Source organism: Centruroides sculpturatus, unplaced genomic scaffold, assembly GCF_000671375.1.
Source record: "Centruroides sculpturatus isolate CEXI.00-Female unplaced genomic scaffold, Cexi_2.0 scaffold1577, whole genome shotgun sequence".
In the NCBI taxonomy this organism is placed as follows: domain Eukaryota; kingdom Metazoa; phylum Arthropoda; class Arachnida; order Scorpiones; family Buthidae; genus Centruroides; species Centruroides sculpturatus.
In genome coordinates this window covers 139,504-164,872 of record NW_019385882.1, presented here as the reverse complement: position 1 = coordinate 164,872, position 25,369 = coordinate 139,504, and the positions used below count along the sequence as shown (strand labels likewise).

The 25,369-nt window shown below is 29.3% G+C and overlaps 2 protein-coding genes across 2 annotated transcripts; one reads left to right on the top strand and one right to left on the bottom strand.

The window, feature by feature from the left end:
* Positions 1-1,548: 1,548 nt before the first annotated feature.
* Positions 1,549-3,270, bottom strand: LOC111612376. The gene has a single exon (XM_023353582.1). It carries the CDS (start codon positions 3,268-3,270, stop codon positions 1,549-1,551), a length of 1,722 nt encoding a protein of 573 aa, XP_023209350.1.
* A 487-nt stretch (positions 3,271-3,757) lies between these two features.
* LOC111612374 (BRISC complex subunit Abraxas 2-like) lies at positions 3,758-23,864 on the top strand. Its single transcript, XM_023353580.1, is given in 9 exon segments — positions 3,758-3,817; positions 6,439-6,529; positions 6,640-6,743; positions 8,812-8,985; positions 8,987-9,012; positions 15,055-15,183; positions 16,253-16,328; positions 20,379-20,481; positions 22,833-23,864. Coding segments are annotated over 9 exon segments (993 nt in total). The 3' UTR covers positions 23,063-23,864.
* The last annotated feature ends 1,505 nt before the right edge of the window (positions 23,865-25,369 follow it).

The window sequence follows — 25,369 nt, the reverse complement described above, 5'->3', positions numbered from 1 at the left end:
GAAAAAATTAGCAAGTACACAGAACTCGCCCAGGAAATAAGGCATCTGTGGAGGATGGATAGGGTGCTTATTGTACCTGTCATTCTCTCCTGTACAGGTGTGATACCACACACACTACACAAAAGCCTGGGAACATTACAATTGAATAGAAATACATACATCACACTACAGAAGGCCACTATGTTGAATACATGCCACGTTGTTAGGAAATTCCTGAATACGGACACTGACACTGACACACTTATTTAATTTTAGTTTTGTTTTGGATGCTATGTCTGACTCTGGTCAGGCATAGTACACAGCCATCGGTGTGAACCGAGTATAACCCACTAAACCCAACATAATAATAATAATAATGAATTTATTTATAGCTTTATTTAAAAATAATTAATTTTATGTTGTAAACATAACGATTTTTATATCATATGGTACATCGTTTAAATATTTAAAAATTTGGAACACAGCTGTATTCGAAGGTTAGAAGTTTTCAAATTGTAGAACTGTTTTTGTGTGTTTCGTACATTCCTGAGGAGGGCCTCTAAAAGATAGCCAAAAACTTTCAAATATTAAAATTTTTGTTCAATTACTGCTGGAATTAACATTTAGGTGTGAATTTTTGTATTCTGCATTGTATTCAATTGTTCTGAAATTTAAAATTATATTAAATTTCTTTAATTACTGTTTTATTTTTTCAAAAGTATTTTTTAAATATGGGAACTTAAATAAAAAATAATTTTTTAAATTATTTTTTATTTAAGTTTCCATATTTTTAAAAAGGGAATAAAATTATTTTAAAATAATCAACACACCTTAGTAATTCCGGCAATGAAGTATTTAATAAAATAAAAACGTTTTAGACTATACTTAATAGTCTTCTTCAGATAACCTCTTTAAAACAAAAATGAACATAAAATAGAACACAAGCAATACAACGGTTTAAAAATTAAAATTAATTACGTAAAACGTAAATAAAATGTTAAAAAAACGTAAAAAATTATAAATAAAACATTATGAAATAAATTAATGGTGGTAAACAAAAAATAATACAATAATAATAATAATTAATCGTCATGGTAAAAAAATTTCCATGCGCAGGATAGACTATCTGTGTCTCTATGGTTGATGCATCCTTTGTTAATATGTGCCTTGTAAATTTCAAGTTTTTCAATATGTTTAAGGACTTGTTTGTTGGTGGCTGTCCTAATTATGGATGCTTTGTCCCAATGTACTGTACATTAATATCTTGNCCTTTGTTGATATGCGCCTTGTAAATTTCAAGTTTTTCAATATGTTTAAGGACTTGTTTGTTGGTGGCTGTCCTAATTATGGATGCTTTGTCTCAATGTACATTAATATTTTGATGTTTAGTGAAGGCTGCAAGGACGGTGCTGTCCACGTTTTTAGTAATAGAATATTTATGTTCTTTAATCCTCTGTTTTAAAAATCTCATGGTGGCACCAACGTAAACGAGTTCTGAATTGAAACGGCAGTCACTTAAAGGAATAGAATATTCCTTAAAGGAGTCACTTAAAGGAATATTCTATTCCTTTAAGTGACTCCTGTACTGTTGTTACGGTTTCCTTTCTTCTTATCATTTCGTAAAATTCTATAAATTGTCGGATTACGACGATAAATAACTCTTAAAATATTTTTGTGATATACTTTTTTAATCATCGATTGTAGGAAAGGTATATAGTTGAGGACTACTCTTGGTCCTTGGCTCTTAGTTATAGGTTGCTTGTTTGTTTGATTACAAAATTTATCAATAAGAGCATTAATTTCACTTATACGATATCCCTGTTGCACAGCTATTGTACGTATGTTATTTAATTCTCTGTGTGTGTCAACTATACTCGTACAGTGGGTATAGGCCTGCTTTATCCATGATCGAAATGCTGCATTCTTAAAATTGTGAGGATCAAAGGAATTCTTCGGTATAATAATAGGTAGATAGCTAGGCTTTCGATAAATATGTGTCCATATTTCCCCATATTTACAAGTTATGGACAGATCCAGAAAATTTACGTTAGTGTCACTTTTCTGTTCCAATGATAAAGTCACACCATATGGGTTGTTATTCATTTTGTTAAGGAAATATTGAGCGCTATTATCATTCCTCCAAATGTTGAAAACATCATCAACGTATCTTGCATATACAAGTATGTCATTTATAAAGACGGACAGTACATTGCTTTCTAATCGTCGTAATACTAGTTCACATAATAACGGAGATATCGGACTCCCCATTGGAACTCCTCTTTCTTGTAAATATGTGTTCCCTTCAAATGCAAAAAACGAAGTATAACAAATTAGGTGTGCAAGCTCTAAAATATGTTGGTGGTACTTCGTTGCATTATTAATGTTAGTAAGAAGGAAGTTTCTCAGCTCGCAAAAACAAGGCGGTAATTTTATAGATGGAAATAAAGATTTAAAATCCATCACGGTCATAACTTTATTATCTTCAAGGTTAATGTTTCGGAGCTTGTCCACCAGTTGAACAGAGTTATTAATAGCATATGGGTAATCTTGAATCCTTGGTCGGATAAATTTAACTAGTTGTTTCTCAATTGCAAAAGTAGGGGATCCGCATTTCTCTATAACAGGATGTATATGGCAATCAGGCTTATGAGTTTTGCCAAAGGCGAAGATTCTAGGTGTTCTTGGTGCTTGTACTACAGAGTTATGCATTCGCAAATAGCGAGCTAAAGGGGTTGAAGAGAATTTTTTAACTCTTTGTTGTAGTGATTCTAAATATTTGTCAGGAGCAGGTTTGCACTCGGTGTCTCTGATGTATTCTTGCAGTTTTTGGTTGTAGGAATTTCTTTTAATAAGAACTACTCTTTTGGATTTATCAGCTTTGATCAGCACTACATCATTTTTATGTAGCCATTCTCTTGCGTTTTTAATGCAATTGTGGAACTGTCTGCTCTTTATATCGGCACTTCTTTCTTTAGCGGTGCTGAATCTTGTTTCCCATCTTACATATTCTTGACTGGTAATATTCAATTCTTTAATAATCGTTTCAATATTGGGAACAATAAATTCCGGGGTTGGTAAAGGAGCAGGAGCAAACAATGGACCATATTTTAACGCTTCCAAGAGACACTTAGGAGGTGTGATATTATCCCATGCCGTTATAAAATCATTATTACTAAAACGAGGTTTGACATTCTGGTAACGTAATAACCATTTGAGTTTTTTGACATATTTATGTTTTACACATTTTTCATATGAGCAGGCTAAGTTGACTACTCTTTGGTTGACATCCATAAGAAGTAGGTCCTTCTTATACAAATCTTCTAATTGAATTAGTTTATGTAATAATTTATGTAATTACGTAATTAATTTTAATTTTTAAACCGTGGTATTGCTTGCGTTCTATTTTATGTTCGTTTTCGTTTTAAAGAGGTTAACTGAAGAAGACTATTAAATATAGTCTAAAACGTTTTTATTTTATTAAATACTTCGTTGCTGGAATTAGTAAGGTGTGTTGATTATTTTAAGCATTTATATTCCAGTAAGTTATTTTATTTTATTAAAAAAATATTTTTTTATTTCTTTCCTTATTTTTACTGTATACAAAGTGTGACAATAAAGTTTAGTTAAATGGAAATGTTACTGTTAAAATGAGTGATTTTGGAAAGTAAAATTATATGCAGAGTACAGCCCAGACATTGCACTAACAAGTTGGACTTGTTTTTGATTGGTTGAAATCTGTAGCGTGTGCACATGCTTGATTACATGAGCTGTGTATGAGATGGTTGTCATTATCAACAAATGGAACAATGAATTAACGTCAAGTTCTGCTTTAAGTTGGGTAAAATTGCATTACAAACTCTTGACACGTTGAAAACTGTTTACAGAAATGAAGCAATGACAAAAATGTGTGTTTTTATGATTGTTTTTTTCACAAAAATGTTTTAAACTAAATCTCTTGAAGATGCTTCCTGTAGTGGATGGCCCACAACCTCAAAGTCATCTGATAATGTAGAAAGATTATTTCTCACAATCAAGTGTAATATAAATGACACAAGACTTTCTTTACATCTGTTTAATTCTTTTTTTTCATATGCTGAGACGCGTTTCAGGTTTTTACCTCTCTTCTATTGGCTACAAACAATCAAAGGATCTAATGATTTACAATGTGATATTTAAAATAACAATTATTTAACAAAGAACATATCTTTTTCCATTTAGGTGTTATACATTTAATTTTCTGAAAATGTATTTTAGTGTGGTTTTTGCCTTTAAAACACTAAAATACAAGGGTAGTCCAATATTAAAGGTACAGGCCAAAATTACACTAACATTTATAATTAAAGAAAATATTTAATACATTCCACAAAAACTACATACTTTTGTTTTTCTTGACATAATTGCTGTAAACATCAAGATATTTATTCCAGTGTGACAATAATTTGAACATCTCTTCATGGTACTGTTGCTTGAAGTAGTCCAGTAGGGTGTCTTCCAATTCTTCCTGATCTGCAAAGCATTTCCCCACCAAAAATTTCTTTAAAGGTCCAAATAAATGAAAATCCTCTTTCAATTTAACATTGTTAAATTAGCTCCAACCTATGATAAATTACATTTCAGAATAAAAAGAAAGCAGTCAAAAAAGAGACATCATGACCTATCCACACATCACTGCTGATAAAATTTTTAGCCAAGAACTTGATGCCTCTTGTTTCCAACCTCCATATTCATCAGATTAAGCCCTAGCAGATTTATTTTTGTTTCCCAAATTAAAATCCATTCTCAAAAGTTGCCATTTTGAATTTATTGATGCCATTAAAAAATTTGCTAGCATTGCTGCACATTATCCACAAAGTGTTCCTTTCATGGCAGAAATGCTGCAATTAGTGCATAGACTCAGGAGGGAACTACTGTGAAGGTGACAAAACTGAGTAGCTTCTATTTTTAAAGGAAAGTATGATGACAGGAACAAACCACTACAAATTTGAGATAGAGAGCATATATTTTAAATTAAATAAATTAAAAATTACAGCCCAGCACTGTCACAATAAATATTTGCTTATTTTCTATTTTCTACATAAAAAAATTATATACTGCTTTGCATTCATAATTTTATATACCAGTATTGTCATAGTAATGCATGTTGCTTTAACAGTGCCAGCAGATTTATGGTGATTATTATTGATGTCACATTAGTGGTGGCTGTGGAATTATGAATAAAATATGTAAAAAAAATACATTTGTATTTTATTTTATATATTTTTAAATCTGGGGATGGAAGAGATGATCTCTTTTCAATGAAGAAATTGAAAATATATTCTAATTTATAGATATAGTTTATAAAATATTTTTTCATTAGAAGTACATGTAGAGCATTGATTATTTGAATGCTGATCAACTGAAACATTGGCATGCTGAATTGAAAATTTTCAATACTAGATTAACTTCTAAAGTATAATTTATTTTATTATTATTATTGCCTTACTGTCCTTATTTAATTTTTTATTATATGTTTGTCAACATGGACATTAATTATTAACAGGATAATTATACTGATGTTATGATTTTTACACAAGAATTGAGGAAAAAGTTCTTAAAGAAAACAGACTTTCTTTATTAATCTACCTGTAGCTTAATTAATTAATAAAGAAAGTCATTAGGCTTAACATAGACAAAAATTCAGTGCGAAGTGACAGGCAACAGAGAAAATTTAAACATGGGATATATTAATATGCTATTATTAGGTTATACATATTAGTAATATTAGTAATATATTAGTAATATTAGTAATATTAATAATAATATTAGTAATATATAGTAGTAATATTAGTAATATATTAATAATGTATTTTTTCGTACATAATCGGTTATCCGAAAAATCAATTTTCCAAACAACCCCAGTCCCCAATTGATTTGGATAATTGACGCTCTACTGTACAGAATGATTGATTGAAAAAAGTTAAATGAAATAATTTTATAGTTTCATATTAAAGACATTATGGAAACATTTTTTAATTTCTATCATAATGAATGATAGAATAAATGTTTCAAATATATTTTGTTACATTAAATATTTGAATAATTTCAAATAGTTAAATGTTTTTAATTCTTATACTTTTATAAATAATTGTATACAACACAGTGAATGTTAACTGTTCAAATTGTTGATGATATATATATTTTAATATTTAGAGTTGATAAACTAACTTTTTTGTAGATTTTGTTATTAATCTCCTGTTGTAGTTGCTTTATTGAAGCCTAATGTTCCAACTTACATACTATGTTTCAGTTACATATATTTTCATTCAATTGTTTTACTGATTCAAAGTATGTGTTTTTATAGAGACAAATGGGAAATCATCTATCCAAATCATTTTTAATGAGGGAAAAAGATAAGAACTAAAAACATGTAAAAATCTGAAAACATTTGAAATTAACTTTCGTCAAATATTATTATTTTAGGAAGGTTTTCTTCTAGGAGAAGTAATAAGTCATATTACTGATACAATCAGCGACTCGCAAATATGTAGCGAAAAAGAAGAAACCAGTTTAAGTAAGATTTCATTTGCTTTTATTTTGAAGTATAAAATTATTCTATAGCAATTTCTTGTTTAGGTTAGCTGCTCTCTAATACTTTTTAATATATATATTTTTTTCTCCCAGATATTTACACAATTGTGCCTTGTGAAAAACCATTTTCTTTTTATGACAGCAGTGGAGCAATTAAGCAACAAGCACTTGATTATATTTTACAAGGAAGGCATAAGGTAAGAATGATTTAATTTCAAATTTTTATTTTGTATAGTAATTCCTCACTTAAAATTGTTTAAGTTTGATGAGAAAAATACATTTGTAATCATTTACAATTATTGTTGAACTTACATCCACATTCACATTACATTAACAACATACTATATCATTTAAATTGTAAATGAACTTTCTCTCTTTACATTTGCCATTTTAGATTTTTATGTATTCTCTAACCTGTTGGAATTGCTTGTTTATTTTTGAACTACGTGATGGTATTTGCCTTACAATTTATGCTTTGCAAATATTTATTCTTTAATATTCATATTTATCTATCACCAACAATGAGGATAAGCATCTATCCCTGTAAGTACTGTACATCTTTATTACAACTTTCTTCATTCACTGATTATCCAAAAGTTGGGTAATTATCCTACTGGCTGGATGGCCAAGGTGGCTAAGGCAGCAGATACTCTCTGAGACCTAAGATCAAAACCTAGCAAATGAAAATCCCTGGAAAGTTTTCATTAGTGGTCTATCCCAGATATGTTAGGTGACCAAGTGGAAGGGATAGTTCTTTCTTGTAAGCCTGGACAAACCCATAACCATGGAAAAAGGTCCTCTTAGTTCCCATGGGAAAAGTGTCAAAAATGGGAAAAAATATATATTTTTTAAATGCATGTACAGTACAATTCATATTTATTTGTGTTTTTAATATTGAAATGTTTTATGTTTTTATCTAGAAGTTTGGTGATATTTTTTTGACAGAAAGAAATGCCATAGAAACTTAATTATTGTTTATATCTATTAGCTATGGTAAAATTTGGTTTTACAATAGGCTAATAGATGATGGGCCCACCAGTGGCCGAGTGGTCTCCGTTGCCGCTCATAGCGTTGGTGACTGGACCCTAAACACGGGGAAGTTCGGTTGTGGGTTCGTGCTGCGATCGGACAGGCTGGCTGCTTGGAGTTTTCCGGGTTTTCTCCTTGCCAATAACGACTAAATAGGAGGCCAGTTCCCCATAAAAGTCCTCCCGGAAGGCATTCTTTCCCCACGCGTGCGTGACACATCATTCAAGGAAGAAGGCAATGGCAAACCACTTCCTCAACTCTTGCCAAGAAAACTACATGGACAAGAAAAGACTTGTCCATGCAGTCACCAGGAGTCGACGACGACTTGATGGAACTTAACAACAAAAATAGATGATGAAATTTTTTTTCTTTGCTTAGTATATTTTACTTTCCTGGCACTGTTATATATAATAGAGGGAAAGCAATGCAATCAGTCAAAAGGTGACCCCTGCCAAGAATTTTAGATTTGGGACATTGAAACTGAGAAATGCAAAAAAAAAAATTTTTTTCTGTATGGATGTTAGTGTGTGAAGGGACACTATTTTATTCACTCTTTTTGAAGCTTAATAATGCCCATCCTTTTTCTCAAATTTCTGAAATTTTGCAGGGAGGTTTGTGTATTAGGGGTAGTAATTAGATGCTATTAAATTTTGGTGGTAAAAGGTTGAGGGGGTGGCAAGATAAAGGGGATTGTGTATCATACCTTGAGTAGGGTCAGACTTAATTGCAATTTTACTCATTATTAGCATTTGCAATATTTATAAAACTCATCCCTACTCTGAAAATTAAGCTTTTTGCCATTTTGCAGTAATTAAAAATATAAAAAGTTTTTAATAAAATATCACAACAGATGGCACCATCAAAATTTTAAATATTGCTGGGAAAATGAAGCTTAGTTCACACTGAGCACAATTCACTAGTGAAAGTGAAAAACAGAGCGAATAACCCGTCAAACAAGTCATGTTTGACGGGTTATTCGTTCTGTTTTTCGCTTTCGCTAGCGAATCACGCTCAGTGTGAACTAAGCTTTAGGCAACTTGTTGCTGGATTTTTTTAAAGCAGATGTTTGAATGTGTATTCGTAAATTTTATCTTAATTTTTTTTATACTATTTATTCAGATAAGTCATATTTTACAATAAATATAAAGATAAAACAAAAATAATAATAATTTTTAATGAATATAAATGATATATGATAAAACAAAATTTTATATTTTTTACTATATTTTCTTTCAGGAGGTGCTGGGATGGTATAAATTCAGAAGGAATACAAGTCTGGAAGTATCTTTAAGAGAACAGAATGTACACACAAATTTGTCACATATCTTAGTCTCAACATATGAAAAATTATTTATTTTTTGTCTTTTTCCCCATTATTTGTCCTCTAATGAATCAACTCATTCCTTTGATCAATGTCTTCCTTCGGAACACTGGAATGTAAGTATGATTTAGTTATTATTATTTTATTATTATGTTTTGTTTTACTTAAGTTAGGTTGTTGCAATGTAATAATTTTTCTCATTTACATTTCAGTTTCCAAAACAATATATCTAAATTCTCTCTTATGTTATTGCAAAACACCTTTCTCACTTTTTCTGGTAAATTTTTTAATTAAATTAAACAAACTAATGTTTTCAGCTAGTAATTTAATTTAAAGATTTGCTAGAAAAAGTGATAAAGGTATTTTGCAATGATATATTGAAGTTCTAGCTTACTGTGCATAGAATTTTCTCTTATGTTTTATGATGTAATTTTTAGTATATTTGTTATTTTTATCTAATAAAAATATTGATGTAATTGTTGTCTTCTTTAAATTGAAAACTAGAAATTTATTTATTTTATGACATCATTCAATTGTTTTGAAGAAATTTTTCTTGGTAAGAATATTTATAGTTTAACATATTTCATATATGTTTGTATAAACAAACATATATGAAATATATTTTTAGACTTTGTCCATTAAAATTTTTTTTTTGTTTTTAAACCATAATTTTAAATTAAACTTTGTTTTATTTTAAAAAGCTTTATAAATTTCTTACTCTTTTTCAAATTACTTTTTTATTATTTTTTTTTGTGAGAATTATTGAAATATTTTTTTGATATTTCTCAGGATGATTACAAAAATATCTTTTTGAATTTTAACATGCATCTTTTTCATATTTGCAAACTTAGTTGAAGTAGTCTAAAATTCAGAGTATTCTTTATAAACAAACTTTGAAATTTTTATTATTATTATTTTATAGTATTTTCTGTTTAATCATGGATTATTTTAGATCTAATGTTAATGTTTTTATTCTTCAATAAATTCTTTTAAACTTTATTTCTAATTAAGCTATTAAAAAAATATATATTTATTGTTGAAACTTTAAAAAAATTTACTAGAAGATAAAATTTTATTGTTTATTTTATACACAAAATATGTGTTACATTTGAAGAAAGATTTTAAAATAAGCTTAAAATAGAAAATTTCATATAGTAAAGATCTGATTTTCATAGACATTAGAATGGTAGATTTACTTGATCTCCTGTTTTAATTTTATATTAAGGAAATATTATAACTAACATTTTTTTTTATTATTATAACAAGTAGGTAATAAGATTTTTCTTGTCAAAATGTTTGCACCCATCCTCTAAATTTTTTACATTTTGGTCAGAATTACTCAAATATGAAGTTTTATCTCAATAGGATGACATAACCCATGCTGATTTGAGCGTGAAACTTGACTACTAGGAATGATTGACGAGGGGGATATTAAGCAGCAGTAAAAAAATTAATAACTAAGAAATATAACATTTTATTAAGTTTTTGATATAGTAGTAGTTTGTAACATTCAATTACAATATAAACAACTATGCATACTTTCTTTTTTATAATCTGGATATATCCTTTGATTGTCTTGTACACAACACAAACTCATTCTTCATTCACAGTCAATAATTTTTGCAGTAATTTAACAGCTTTTTCAGCTTTTAACATGTTAAATGTTGGGGCTGATAAATATGAAGTTTTTTTCCACATTGAAGGACATTCCTGGAGAAAACTTGTATCCATTTGTAGCTGAGAAAAAGTCCTTTACTTTGAATTGATACAAAGTCATCAATTGTTTTCTCTAAAAATGAGAAACAAATTAATGAGACAAGGTAAATAAAAGTATGCTACTACAGTAAAAAGGAAGTAAACTTACTGAATAATTTGCTATTCATTTCTTCATGCAGCGGAATAAATTTCCTTCCCATATATCAATGTTTTCTGCCCAAATTGATCAATGTTTTATTTTTGGTTTGAAGGTCAACATCATCAAAGAGAAATAGAATTGCCAGTTCTTCGGATACATACAAGTTTGGCTATGCTTCTTTAAAGCTACTGTAGAAATGGTTGTATTTATCACTTTATGATTTTAATGACTTTAAGAAGCAGAGATCTTGATTATGGGCATTTACAGATGCACTGCACTTAAGAGAATTATCACATAAAGCTTCCTCTTTTCTGATGGAGAGTTTAAGTTCTGACCTTAGATGAAACATTTTTAGGTAATAAATTGCTCTTGCAATCCATCAAGCTTGATGCATAGCCTTCTCACTTTTCCCAAAAGATCACACACTCATGAACTCCAAGATTTGCACTCTCATTTATAGTTAGCTTAACCTCTCGTATGTTGTAAAATAAAACAGTCAGAACTCTTCTATTTGATGGCAGTTTGCTTCTGATTATTTGGTGTTTTTCGTTCCCTATCAAAAACACTATCCTTGGGACTGTGTAATTCATGTGACATGGTTAAAAGATACACAAATATACCTAATATGGCCAGAAACTGAACACAAACTGACAATGCTCAATGTATAATGACCAATTCAGTCCTAAGCGAAGCGTGGCATGTCTAGATTTGTTTTTGACACATTGACGCTCAAGTCAGCATGGGTTAATATTCATTGATCACTGAGAAATTAAATACAGTATGTACATGTTTTTGAATGAAAAGAAAAAACTGGGCAGGTGGTCATTCAAAAAATTTTGAAGTTGGAAAGTAAGGGGCACTAGTATACATGTGTACTTTGTGTACAATACATATGGTGCCAAAAGATGACTTTTTTGTATTTCTGGAGTGCAGTTTGATTTCAATTTTTAACATATGTTTACCAGAACACATTCAAAGTTTAAACAAATACTAATTATTTTGAATTATAAAATATAATACTTATATCAATTAACAGATCTATGTGATTATATCTAATATAATGTTATCAGGATTTTATGAATATTTTAAAAATATTTTCACTCATCCACATTATTGTAAATACATTTACAAAACAATAAATCTGTGGAAACCTGATATTTGTGATGTATAATTTTTCTTTCTGATTGCAAGTTTTAATTATTTATAATTTCTAAAATTTTTTGAAATTGTACTGAACCTAAATTATAAATTTTCGTCTATAAACAAGCATTCACTAATATCAGGACTTATTATACTGGCTTAATAGACAATACAGAGTTTCACAGAAACAATTTTTATTTAATATTTAATATACCTGTATATTAAATATATTAATTATTACCAGGTATATTAAATATTAAATAAAAATTGTTTTCTGTGAAACTCTGTATTGTCTGTTAAGCCAGTATAATGAGTCCTGATAATAGTGAATGCTTGTTTATAGAAGAAAATTTATAATTTAGTAAGAAAAGGACATTGAGGCATTTTAATTAAATTGTACTGAACCTGTTTAAGGTTTTATCAGTTAATCAGTATTCAAAGTAGGCAAAAGTGCTTTTTTTTTTAAAAATGGAACAATTATAACATTGTTCTGTTTATACATTATGTAAAAATGTTTTCTTAAATTTAATTTGACCATTTTTTATTGAAAAATTAATAAAATTCCCCAACTAAGTGACATAAAGAAGTCAAATCAGACTAATTTATTTAGTTTTTTTTTAAAAACCAAGTTTTAAAAATAATGATAATTCCAAAACAGGAACCATCAATTTCAAACTGAGATGTGAAAGCCTTGTCCAAGTTAGTTATAAGTAAGAATAATACTTTATCTATAAATACATTAATTTTTGTTAATTGGTTTTATCTGGTTTAAACTACTAAGGTAAATTTCATAGATTGAGAGGTTAGGGTGATTTTATACTATGACTGACTACACAGAGCAGTCATATACAACCTGACCAATCATATAATCAGATCAACAAAAGCATTCATATTGATTACATTTATATTGGAAACTGATTTGTTATGGCCAATCAGAATGCCTGTTAAGAATTTAAATAACAACCAATCATTTTAAGTTTTTCTAATTTAAAAAAAATATTTTTACAACATTTGCCAAGCAGATTATAAATTTGCAGTTATTATTTTACTTTGAATTTATTACCATCTTTTTCATCTTACCATCCATTATTCCATCTTTTCCATTTATTACCATCTTTTCTCATTTACATAGATTTTCATAAATCCAAAGTGATTGGTTGTAACTTCAAAGCCCTCAATGGCTGTAGCTCACCAACTGTTCCAACTCAACTACAAATATTAATTTTTTAAATCTGCCTAACTAAAACTACTAGTCAGTTCAGTTTATCATAGTATGAAATTGCCATTACTTTGTGGCATTATATGAAGAATCTGATGAAAGCATAGGGAGTGAAATTTGCAAAATTTGAGTGCACCTAGTGAAATAAAACATCCTGAGTTTAACTGAGATTTAACCTAGAAGACAAATATATTGGTAATCATATAATTGTAACTTTTGAAGAGATACCATCTTATTCACTTCTGTTATAATTCATAGTAGTATGTGTATAAGTGCAAAAGAGTTTGTTGGAAAATATTGGTAATGACCTGAAGAAGACAAGAAATGGCTAATTTGCTGTCTTGATCATTTTATGTTATTGCTTTTATTTGAAAAATGAGTTTCTGCATTCAATATCACATTATCAGCAAGTTTTTACTTGTGTTTTTACAAGTGTTTTCATGTTTATGGTAATAATAAAAACCATTAGGTGACTAAATAATTATTATTTTTTACTTTGATGAATAAGATTATTTTATTCATCAAAATATTCACTTTCACATCCAATTTCACAATTATTTCACTTTTTCAACAGGAGAACAATTTGAAAATTATCATTTCTATAAATGATTTGAATGGCTCCTGAAAAAATATTCCTTTGTGTTTTGTGGACTGAGGGGTATTGTTAATCACAAATATTTAAATGGTCAAACCTTCACAGCAGATTTGTATAGTGAGCAGCTACAAAGAGTATATGAAAAATTAAGGCTAAAACATATATATTTGGCAAATCATTGTTGTTTTTTGTTTTTTAAAAGATAATGCTCACTCTCACATTATAGAAATTAAAGAAACAAATAATGCAATGGGATAGGAACTTTTACCTCATCCTTCCTATTGTACTGACTTATCATTGTTGGATTACCACTTTTTTTTATCTTTGGATAATCATATTCATGGAAAACAATTTGCAAATCAGAGCTGTAAAAAAGTAACTCAATTAATTTTTTAATGCTAGAAATGGTATTTTCAAACTGCTCTCCCATTGGGAAAGTGTAATTGAATATGAAGATGAATATTTTGAATAAAATTATTATAAACAAAATACAAGCATTTTTATTCACATTTCAAAAACAACATTATTTGGCTACCTGATATTTAGTGCTTATTGAAGGATTAAAAATTATTTTTGTGAGAATTAATAAATAGTATTCCTAATGAATAATTTTTGTTTTCCCTTTTTCTTTCTATTAGCAACTGCCACAGGATAACAGTGTAACATAGAGTTCACTTTAGATTTATGCAGTAAACATGCTGTCACTAAGTTACTGCAAATGATGGAGTAAAATTGTGACAAAATATTTTCTACAGTATTGTTTAAAAAATAAATTAACAATTAAGAACTCATTGTAAAGAGAGGGGAATGTTAAATATTCCTAAAATAACTGACATCTTTGTCAAATTAATCCCAGTTTATGGTATTTATTAAAAGCTTTTTAATTTTAAAAAATCATTATACTGAAAAAATAGATTTGTCTAAAAATGGTATGTTTTCAAAAAGTGTTAAGTGAGGGAAAGATGTATTGTAAAGAACTGTCTAAGATATAACATATATATTCCAAAAGATAGTCAGTGATTTATTAAATTATAAATTTGAAAAACCATTGATGAAATGATCAATGGTTTTTCAAATTTTTCAAATGGTTTTTCGAAACTGGTAATAAAATCTTTTCAAGGACTTTTCATTTGGCATTTTGTTGTTTATTGTTATGGAAAATATTTAAAAATTTTTAAATAACAAAGATAATGTGAATATTAATTAAAATATATTAATGTAGTTAAATGTTTAAATAATTGTTGTTGTTGTTGTTGTTAAAGATTATTATTGACATAAATTTAAGACATTTTTTTTTTTAAATGTGGATTTAAAATCATTTAAATCAAGTTAATTTTATTTAAATTTAGGTGTTTTGAATCAGTTCCATTGAAAGTAATAAATTTAGGTGGAACAAGTCATTCAGAGTATCGTCTATATCCACCAGCAGCTATTAACATTCACTCAGGTCACTACAGCCAAGTTATACATTCTTCAAGGTAACTTTGTTTTGTATGTATGTAAAAATAATGCATATTGCTTTAAAAAATGTTAATAAAGAAAATATTATTCTTATCTAAAATATTATTTTGTAGAATATGATTACAGAAGTCATTTGTAAATTAAAATAAATAATANACTATATATACACTGGTGTGCAAAAATAAGCAACAATTGTTTTTTGCTGTAACTCTGCAATAAATCACCTGGGAGACATGAAATTCAGAATATAGAGACAGTATTTTGTACTTAAAGGATGAAGAAAGCATACCATTGCAAAAATGAAGAAAATGCATACAGTATGGAATCAAACAAAAAAAGGCTTTATTGAAAGAGTAGCATTGGTATATGAAAGAGTTGCAAGCCCTCATGTCATTTGTGAAGTCATCTTCCTGATATTTACATATGAATCACCTTTATACTGAATTGGTACTGATTGCAACAAGCCCTTATCTACAATTTTGTGGCTATCTGCTTAAAAATGACACCGTTGCTTAAGTTTTGCATGCCATTGTATATATCAATTGATCAACAGTGTGAATTGTATAACATATTGTATATATGCAATAGGTATAAAATCATCAATTATAAATTATAATATTAAGAAACACCTTCCTCACTTTTTCTAGTAAATTTTAATTAAATGAACTAACATTTTCAACTATTTAATTAAAATTTGCTAGAAAAAGTGAGAAAGATGTTTTTTAATATTATCTAGAAATTCTAGCTTACAGCGCACAGAATTATAAATCATAACTTTTTTGCATTAGTGATGTGACTTTCATAATATTTTCTTACTGCTAGAGTCAAAATCATTTAAGAAAAAAGAGAAAAAAATTAAACTTTTCTCTTTTTTCTTATTTTTAAGAAATGAAAATATATTTAATTTTTATTCAAACATGGAATAATAGTTTTTTTCAGTATTTATTTTTTTACGACTTTTTGTTTGTTTTGTTTATGTACTTAAATGTGATGATGATGATGATGATTTTAATATTTTATGAAACAAATTGAGATTTCAGATGTTTAATTTCTACTTCATGTTATATAAATTAAATATTTTTATAGGTTAGCTTCAAATGTATGTGATGTTAGTGTCAGACAAATTCAACAAGTACATTCTGCACTTCAGTCAAAATTAGAGGTATGTCTTTCTTTTATACTTAGTGCATTTTTTAGAACTAGTATAGTCTAGATCAGAATAGAGATCTAGACCAATGTTTTTAACACAACAATCATGTCTAATTTAAAATCATCCTTTGCCCAATGTTCTTGATGGTGACATTGACAACATTCTGTTTGACTTCTACTACTCATGGCAGGACCATAGATAGTTTTCATGCTTATCATATACAACAATACTTTGTTCTCTGAGAGATTTCCATTTTCATATTTAATTGCATTCTTGGCTTCACAGCAATGCTCATAACTAACAATTGCATATGCCATATTTGTTCCATACTCCATGTTGCATGTTAACAATCTTCTTGTAAAGATGGCACCTTTGGGGAGACACCACAGTGAGGATTGTCCCCATTTGTAAGGATGCGGTGTACCCGAACCTTAACTCGCACGGAGGTCGCCCTTAAGGTGAAAGGTTATGACCCACGCTTTTCCTGTGATCTGTCAGGATGACACGAGAAAGCCTTTTCTGTATGGGGGTAGTGGTTTGCTGGACGCAAAGATGACTCACACAGAGACTGAAATTCCAAATTCAGTGCGTTTATTTGTATGGAAAATCATGCTTACAATGAGTTACACAAACGGCTGATCGAAAAGCGTCCGTCACTGAAGAGGAGCTTGCCGTATAGTTTGTTTTCCATTGATAATGGTCGGCACAGACAGAAAGCAGAAGAGAGTCCGCTTCTTAAGAGTCGTAAGTAGAGGCTTGGAGGTTGGAGGGATGAAAAATTGGCACTGGGAAGTCGAGTCCTAGTCCCTTCCGTCTGCTTCTTGGGAGATCTCTGGGTTATTCCGGATCCTTTCTCTGAAATCGTCGTTCTCGATCTCCAGCTTGCAACCTCTCTGTGTCCTTGGGATCTTGGCCTTTTATAACCTTTGTCTTCCTGAAATCCCGAGATTTTGGTTGGTTCGAATGTTGGTCCCCTGCAATTCTATTTGTCCCTGGTCTGTTGCCAGGGACGCAATTCAGGCCGAGGGGTCACTGAATGTCCCCGTCTGGGCCGTTCCCCTCCGGAGTCGGGTCAAGCCCTTTCCTGGATGAAGGTCCCGTAAATCTCACCTTTTCTGTCCCGGAGAGGAGGGAGCTGTCTCAGCCACCGCCCCCTCCACAGGAGTGTCAGCAGGACCTGCTTTGAACTCTTTGTAAGGTGACCGTCCAAAGTTTCCCCCGACGGTCGATCCCTCGCTTGTTCTTACAATTGACGATCACAGATCTGTCAGTTAGGTCTGGAATGCAACAATTAAATCATCTCGCACCCCATTCCTTAGTCACACCAGTCCTATTTACGTAATAAGTCACCGATATATTGACTTTAGCTCGACAGCCGGTTTCCGTCCAAGGGGGGTGTGTGGTCCTGGCCTCACATTCTATACCTTTTCAAAAAGCTTCTCCAGATTAAATTCTCTAGTATCTAGTGATAAACAATCAACAAATAACTGCAATTTAAATTTTGAACACTTTCTTCTATTGTGAAATGGCAATTTAGATTCTCTCCAAAACAGACCACATACTATTTTTGCTGTTTAATGTGTAATAATTGAAGTTTAAGTAATGCTTCTAGATTAGTTTAAGAATTAATTTAAATTAATGGCTACTATAACAAGTTACTACTATTCTGTTAGCATCCATATTGTCAGAGGAAATCTGAATAAGACACTGTCCACATGTTTCCAAAAAGATCCTCACAATTGTATTTTTTTATGTATGAGAAAAGAAGTCTGCAGGAAACTAGTTTTTCTGTAATACTGTTATGTTTGATTCAGAATCATTAAATCAAACAATGCTGTTAAGTGATTTTGTCCATACAGGATAGATAAGTTCCTTTTTTGGACTAGGCCGATCTTTCTAAGGATTTATCTTGAGAGGAAGGTGTATAAGCATTTCTCCACAGATAGATTACTCTTGTACACTTCTAATGATTCAGTTGTTGTTCTGAGAAAAGTCCGTAGAGTTCAGTTTTTTCATCGTATGGATCTTTTTGTAGTTAAGTATTTGAAGATAAAGTCCACCCAAATAGGGACTACCATTTATTAATTTTGTGTTCCAGACTGTTCGATTTCGGCGACCAACATTCCTTTTTAGGCTACTAGCTGCCAAAATGCTAAAAAGTCCTTTAAAAAAACACAGAAAATATATCCAGTTAAAAATACAAAGATATTCTAAAAAAGGAACTGGTGACATACAGACGTCTTCTGTTTTCTACTATACTTTCTGAGGACATTTTTCTAATCTACATTTTCCAGCACTTATTTCTTTGTGGATAAAAGCTGAAATGCCCTCAAGAAAGTATGGTAGAAAACAGAAGACATCTGTATGTCATCAGTTCCTTTTTTGTATTTTTAATTGGATATATTTTCTGTGTTTTTTAAAGTACTTTTTAGCATTTTGGCAGCTAGTAGCCTAAAAAGGAAGGTTGGTCGCCGAAATCGAACAGTCTGGAACACGAAATTAATAAATGATGGTCCCTATTTGGGTGGACTTTGTCTTCAAATACTTAACTAGTCCTTAGAGTTGTTGGACACTTAATCAAATGTTCCGTTTTGCATTACTATGAAAGTAACACAATTGTATAGTAACTCTCACCCTTAGCTGTCTTGATGAGTCACTTTGGGTGAGTTTTCCATATTACTCTCCTTAGTATTTTTTTGAAACAGTTTCTTTTGTTGTGCCTGTCCATTTGGTTTCTTGAAATTTTCTGCGAAGTTTGACAAATTCCTTGTTGGAAGCCATCCCTCTTCTTATAAGAGTATGTATTCTTTCATGTCAGAGTCTATCTTTTGTAGGAAACAGTCTGCTACTTTAATATCAACAAGCTGTTGAAATGTCTATACCTGTTTGCTACTGAAATAGTATTTAAACAAAGCTTTCAAGTAGCTTGTAAATTGATGCCAAGTTTCATTAGATAGTTATTTGGTTTGATAGTGTCATTTGTATTTTGCTAGAGATAACTTAAGCTCTTTTAGAATAGCTGATTTGAGTTGTACATAATCAAGGATGGATTCTTCTGGAAGATGTAGAATGGCAGACCTACACTTTTATGAGAGTAATGAGTGTTACTTTTACTTTCAGTTCTTTGGGGATTTCAAAAGTAGTGAATAATTCATTTAGATCAAAAAGTAGGTTGAAACTTTGGCACTCTCATCGGGTATTTAAGACAAGATGACTATCATTCTTTTCTTATACCTGTCCATCTCATTAATTCCTGTTGCACTATTCGTACTGCCATTTTAATCATTGACTGATGCTTCCTTTTCTAGTCTGAGGCATTCCATAGCCAGTCCTTCAAGCCTAACCTTAGTCTATAGTTCTATTTGGTGTTTTCTTATTTCCATTTGTATTCTTTTTTCTTCTGCTTCCCAATAAATCATTCTCTTTTTGCTTCCACTTCAATCTGCCTTAACTTATTTTACAACTCTAGTTTCTTTTAATTTTAATTCATTATCCTTGTATGTGAATTATCCTGGACCATAGTCCTTCCTATTCCTTTTTAGCTTCCAATCAGATTTCTTCATTATCGGAGTGTTTTGAATGATCCATATTGATATTTGATTGTGTTTTGTCTTGGTTTTTGCTTTTTATTGTCCCCAGCCATCATTTTGCTGGAGATGATTTTGTAGCATAGTAAAGAAATTTTAAGTGAGCACAAGAAATATAATTAGAATTGACTCGCCTAAACTTTCATGTCATGGAGTATCTTCTTTTAGAGTCCCATTTTGAAATTCATTCTTTGAATTTCACCATTTGAAATGTTTGATGTTCTTGTTGAGATTCATTCATTGTTTTGCTGATCTTGCCATGATCTTATTGAAATTCTATTGACATTCCTGTGGACTTTGCCGATTAGGTTTTTGAGAAATGAAAATAAAGAAGAGTTTGACACTGTGATTAAAACATAAGTAAAATTAATGTTTGTCTTGTAAGATTTCCAAAAAGGAATTAATTGGAATGGATATATAATATTTTTTGTTAACTAAGATGTCTTGACAAATTCAGAAAATATTTTAATTTTAGGCTTTACAAGAACAAGTTGGAGATGGAGAAGCCATTGTTGCTGCCATGGCATTTGAAGTTTCTGAATTGCAAGCAAGATTAGCATCTTTACAAGCAGCTAAAGGTATTTTTCAGTTTTTTAAAATTTCAAAATATAATCTTTTTATATATACAGTATAAAATGTGACTCAACATGTAAATTTAATAATCTTACAATGATTTGATTTTTGCTGTTTTGATATTAATAGAATCAAGTTTATGTGTTTTTATTTTCATTTTATATAAAAACTTTTTTAGGTTGTTTGTTTGCCATAAATTTTAATCAATTCTTGTCTCATTTTCAAAATTCTGCTATTCTAAACCGTTCAATATTTTAATTTTAATTTAGCATTTACTTTCAGTTATAGTTTTTTAAATACTTATATTTTGGTTATGGTTTATTCACAATTACAAATATATAACTGGATGGATTAGATTATAAATAATTCAAATAATTTTTAACTATTGATACATCAATAATTAATCTTTATCCATTTATTTTCTTAATTTTTTTTTATTTTGGCTTTTCATTGATTTATTTATTTATTTAAAACTTAAAAACAGTTTTCAGATTTTAAATATAGTAAAAAACAAATATTTAATATTATAACAACATTTATGAAACATGTTTTATTTTATTTAAGACATTGAAATTTTCAATTAGATTCTAGCGAAAAATGTACACAATGTGTATTGTAACCTCTGGTTATGCATGCAATCTCCAGAAGATGGTATTAAAAAATATAATGCTTTTTCTATGGAAATATTCTTCCATAAAAAAGCCATAGAAAAAATTGTTTTAGAATTTTTGGAAAATGCAGGCCTCGGAGTCACTCGCTTTTCTGACTTGTACTCACTTTTTTTGAAGTACTTTCACTTTTCTCACTTTTCAGGTCATTTTATTTTATTTAAGACATTGAAATTTTCAATTAGATTCTAGCAAAAAATGTACACAATGTGTATTGTAACCTCTGGTTATGCATGCAATCTCCAGAAGATGGTATTAAAAAATATAATGCTTTTTCTATGGAAATATTCTTCCATAAAAAAGCCATAGAAAAAATTGTTTTAGAATTTTTGGAAAATGCAGGCCTCGGAGTCACTCGCTTTTCTGACTTGTACTCACTTTTTTTGAAGTACTTTCACTTTTCTCACTTTTCAGGTCATTTTCTCACATTTTTGGTCATTTCCACATGTTCAATTAAGATGTGGGACCAATCAAAAATAATTTTAAAGCCAAACGATCAGGCAAATTATCGGACTATTGAACTAGAATTTTCTGGAAGAAAATACTCGGCTCTGAGCGGGACTCAAAATCGCAACTTTTGCTTAGTGTTGTTAGGTTATAGGAAACAAAAATTCCTTTCATGTATATAAAGTCTTTCATGCACTTAAAAAATCCCTCTCATTACAAATTCAGAAGCCAATATTAAGCCAATATTAATTAAAGTTATGTACTCATGCCATATTGTTGTTATTAGCCAAAATCTAGTTCTTCAGAGTTGCATTTCTATCTATGGGGATTAAAAATAAGTATTTTAAGCATCACTACGTTTTTGGCTAAGAAAATCCCTTTGTAGGGAAAAAAACACTATGACGAGGCATTAATCTCTAAAGCTGACAACACTGCTGCCGCTTCTAAGTTTAAAATTAACATAAGATAGTGGCGTAACCTCCTACCTCTAGACAAATTATTTCATTTCTGACCATTTAATTATTTTTGTTATAGCTCAATAATTTGGCAAATCATTTGATTTTAATTAACAATTGGGTTATGAGAATATGGAGTTGTTGTTTACAAGAATATTTTTTACTTTATTTATCTTTAAATAATTTCATAAACTTGAGTTAAATACATTAAAGTTATTTTAATGATTTCAAAGCATATTGTTAATGTTTAATCACATCTATATATTCCTAAATGTATGTGTAAATTGACTACAAGTATAATTATTCCGTGTAGTAAGTATTATTTTCATAAAACTTTATTTGTGAAATATCCATTTTTTAATCTCTTCTCTTGTGCCAATTATAAGTGTGCATTAATTGAGACTAAAAAAGTAAATGAAAATGTAAATTCATATTTACACATGGAATTTTTAAATTTATTTGGTAAATTTTAAGCATTGTAAGAAGTAAAACACGTGATTTCTGGCGGTAAAAATTTTCACGCGCATCCCAAAAGGTTAACAATGTTGTAACGATGTTGCTTTTTATTCATCTGCAGGAAAAAGTTCCTTGTTATTTATGAAATCATTAATAAAACATTATTTTACTTATACTATTTGAAATGTTTATTTCAGATTTATTAATTTATTTTGAAATCAATATTTACACGTCTCTATTCTATCTATTAAAAATATATAATTTATCAATATAATATTCATATAATATAATATTGTTTAGTTTCTAAAATAGACTAATTTATTTATACAGATAGTGTAAAAGAAGAAAATAAAGAAACGGAATGTAAATCTCCAACGAATCAGCAGTTAGAAGAAACAACTGAGAATTGTAACTTAGTAAAAGAGACCAAAGATGATAAAGAATCACAAACGCCTGACATGGAACTTCCCCTACAGGAAGTCATAATGTCCAAAGATGCAGACATACATAAGATGTCTGAATTGCAGGACAACAAATTAGAGAACATGCCGGTGACATGACCTTCCACAAGACAAACCACACCAGTGCCATTAAGAATTTTTCTGCCAGTATGTTATTTTTAATAGACCTTGCATTACCCTATCCTTTACAGTCTCACAAATTTCCACAAGAAATATTTTTTATTTTATGCCTATCAATCAGTCACTTTCTGCAAAAAAAGAGAAGAATGTTTGTTACATCTAAAAATATTCAACAATTGTATAAATCAGTGTTTATTCCTTGTAAATATTTGATAGAAAATTAATTTCAACTATGTAAATTTAACAAATAGTGTTTCTAAGATATTTCATGCCATTTGTGTAAATAGCAGTATTTACAACTGCACAATAAAGGAAATACTTGCTCATTGTTAATGTACTACTTAAGTCACATTTGTCGGAGAAGGGGAGAAAGAAAATGTGGGTTTGTTTTGAACCCCAAATTATGATAAAGATTTAACACAGGATAATCACATGGATCCTTCTGGCAGAACAGATTGCAAATATAAATATGCTGCAGTCATTCTGCCAAAAATTATCGGTGACATTCGTAGTTATTCGAAGGTTATCGAACAAATTCAATAGAATGGTAATTTTTAATGTCTAAAATTTTTCTCTAGTCATTTTTAAGATTTTTTAATCAAAAAAATATATATGATTAGATTGTAAAATATGGTCGCAGATAATAGTTTTGTAAAAATGTGGTGGAAATATGGCAGATTTTATTCTATGGGCCAATTCCAAATTTTAAATTGAAATTCTCCTGTTCCAAATGTATATTGTATCCTCTCAAATTATGAATTAAAGCGAGATTTAGAAAAGCTCCATTTTTATTTAATTCCTCCTATAAAAAGATGAATAACATTTAATAGTATTTGTTCAATGAATTAAATTCACATATTAACCTAAATCAAATTTATGCACAAGATCTTTTCTAATATTTAGAAAGGAAAGGATAATGCTACATATTACTAAGAAGCATAAATTCTATTAGCTGCATGAGTTAGATTATTAGTAATTGTATAATAAGTGAACAAAATGAAATTTTAGGAATAGAAGAATACATCTGATTTTTAAACAAAAAAATCTAACACGATTAATCTAGTAAACTGTTGAACAATAATTGCTGATGAAACTTTTTAGAATGCTAGATTGGTTTTTTTTTTAATTTATATAAAGAATGAAATTTTGGAGCAAATATTTATCAGTAAAGTTATATACAGTATTTGACATCTTACCTTAATTTTATATAAGATTCCAAAAATTCTCAAATTTTCTTTCTTTTGAAAAATCTTAAATTTTTTTTAAGATTTTATTTTTCCACGAACAAGTCATTTTTGTATAGTTGATTTTATGGCATCATAAATTTATTATTCAGAAAATATTTCAATATTAACTAAATTAGTATTAGGAGAGATTTACTTTTTTGATCAATTTTACATAAAAAGAACCATTAATCTTTAACTTGGTTATTTATAGCTAGTTCATACATAATTCTTTTATCTTGAAATAATAAATTTCAACATTTACAAGCCCAATTAAATAGTAGTATTCATAATTTCTATAGAACTTATAATTTTTGACACAAAAATCAAGTTGATTTTGTATACAAAATGTGATATCCTCATTTAATAACCTTAATATAAAACTAGCTGTTATCTGTGGCTTCACTCATGCAGAATTTGTAATTTGATAGAAATAACCCTCTCTTGGTACTTCACAAAGATTCTCATTCATTAGTTGTTTACAAATTTGGTAAAATTACTGATTTTTGTTTGTTTCAAATGAAGCCATTCTTCAGGTTAAGCTTTAATCCTCTCCCCCCATGGGGGAATTTTGAAAAATCCCTTCTTAGTGCATTTTCATGATGTACCCTAACTGTGTACCAAATTTCACTTCTAGGTTCAGTAGTTTGCTCTGGGCAATGATGAATCAGTCAATCAGGACATGTAATTAGATATATAACTTTTAGATAAATCTTGAGCTCAGCCAATTTAAAAAAAATAGTGAATACCAGATTTTTATTTTCAAAATTCAGTTTTTATTATATATTAGTAACAGACATATACTGATTATGCTTACAAATTGTAATAATTTTATTTTTCACTTGCATACTTGTGAAAAATTGTATATTGAACAAAGATAATGATTATGCACATAACCTTAGTTTGCACAGTCAAAGAATAGACATGAGTGAGATTGAGCTAGAAGGGTCTGACAGATGAAAGGTGTGGAAAGTGATGTGATTAACATATGATGAGTAACATTAGAATTAAGAGTAAATAATAAAATTTATAAAAAATCCAGCAATGAGTTGCTTAACTTTCC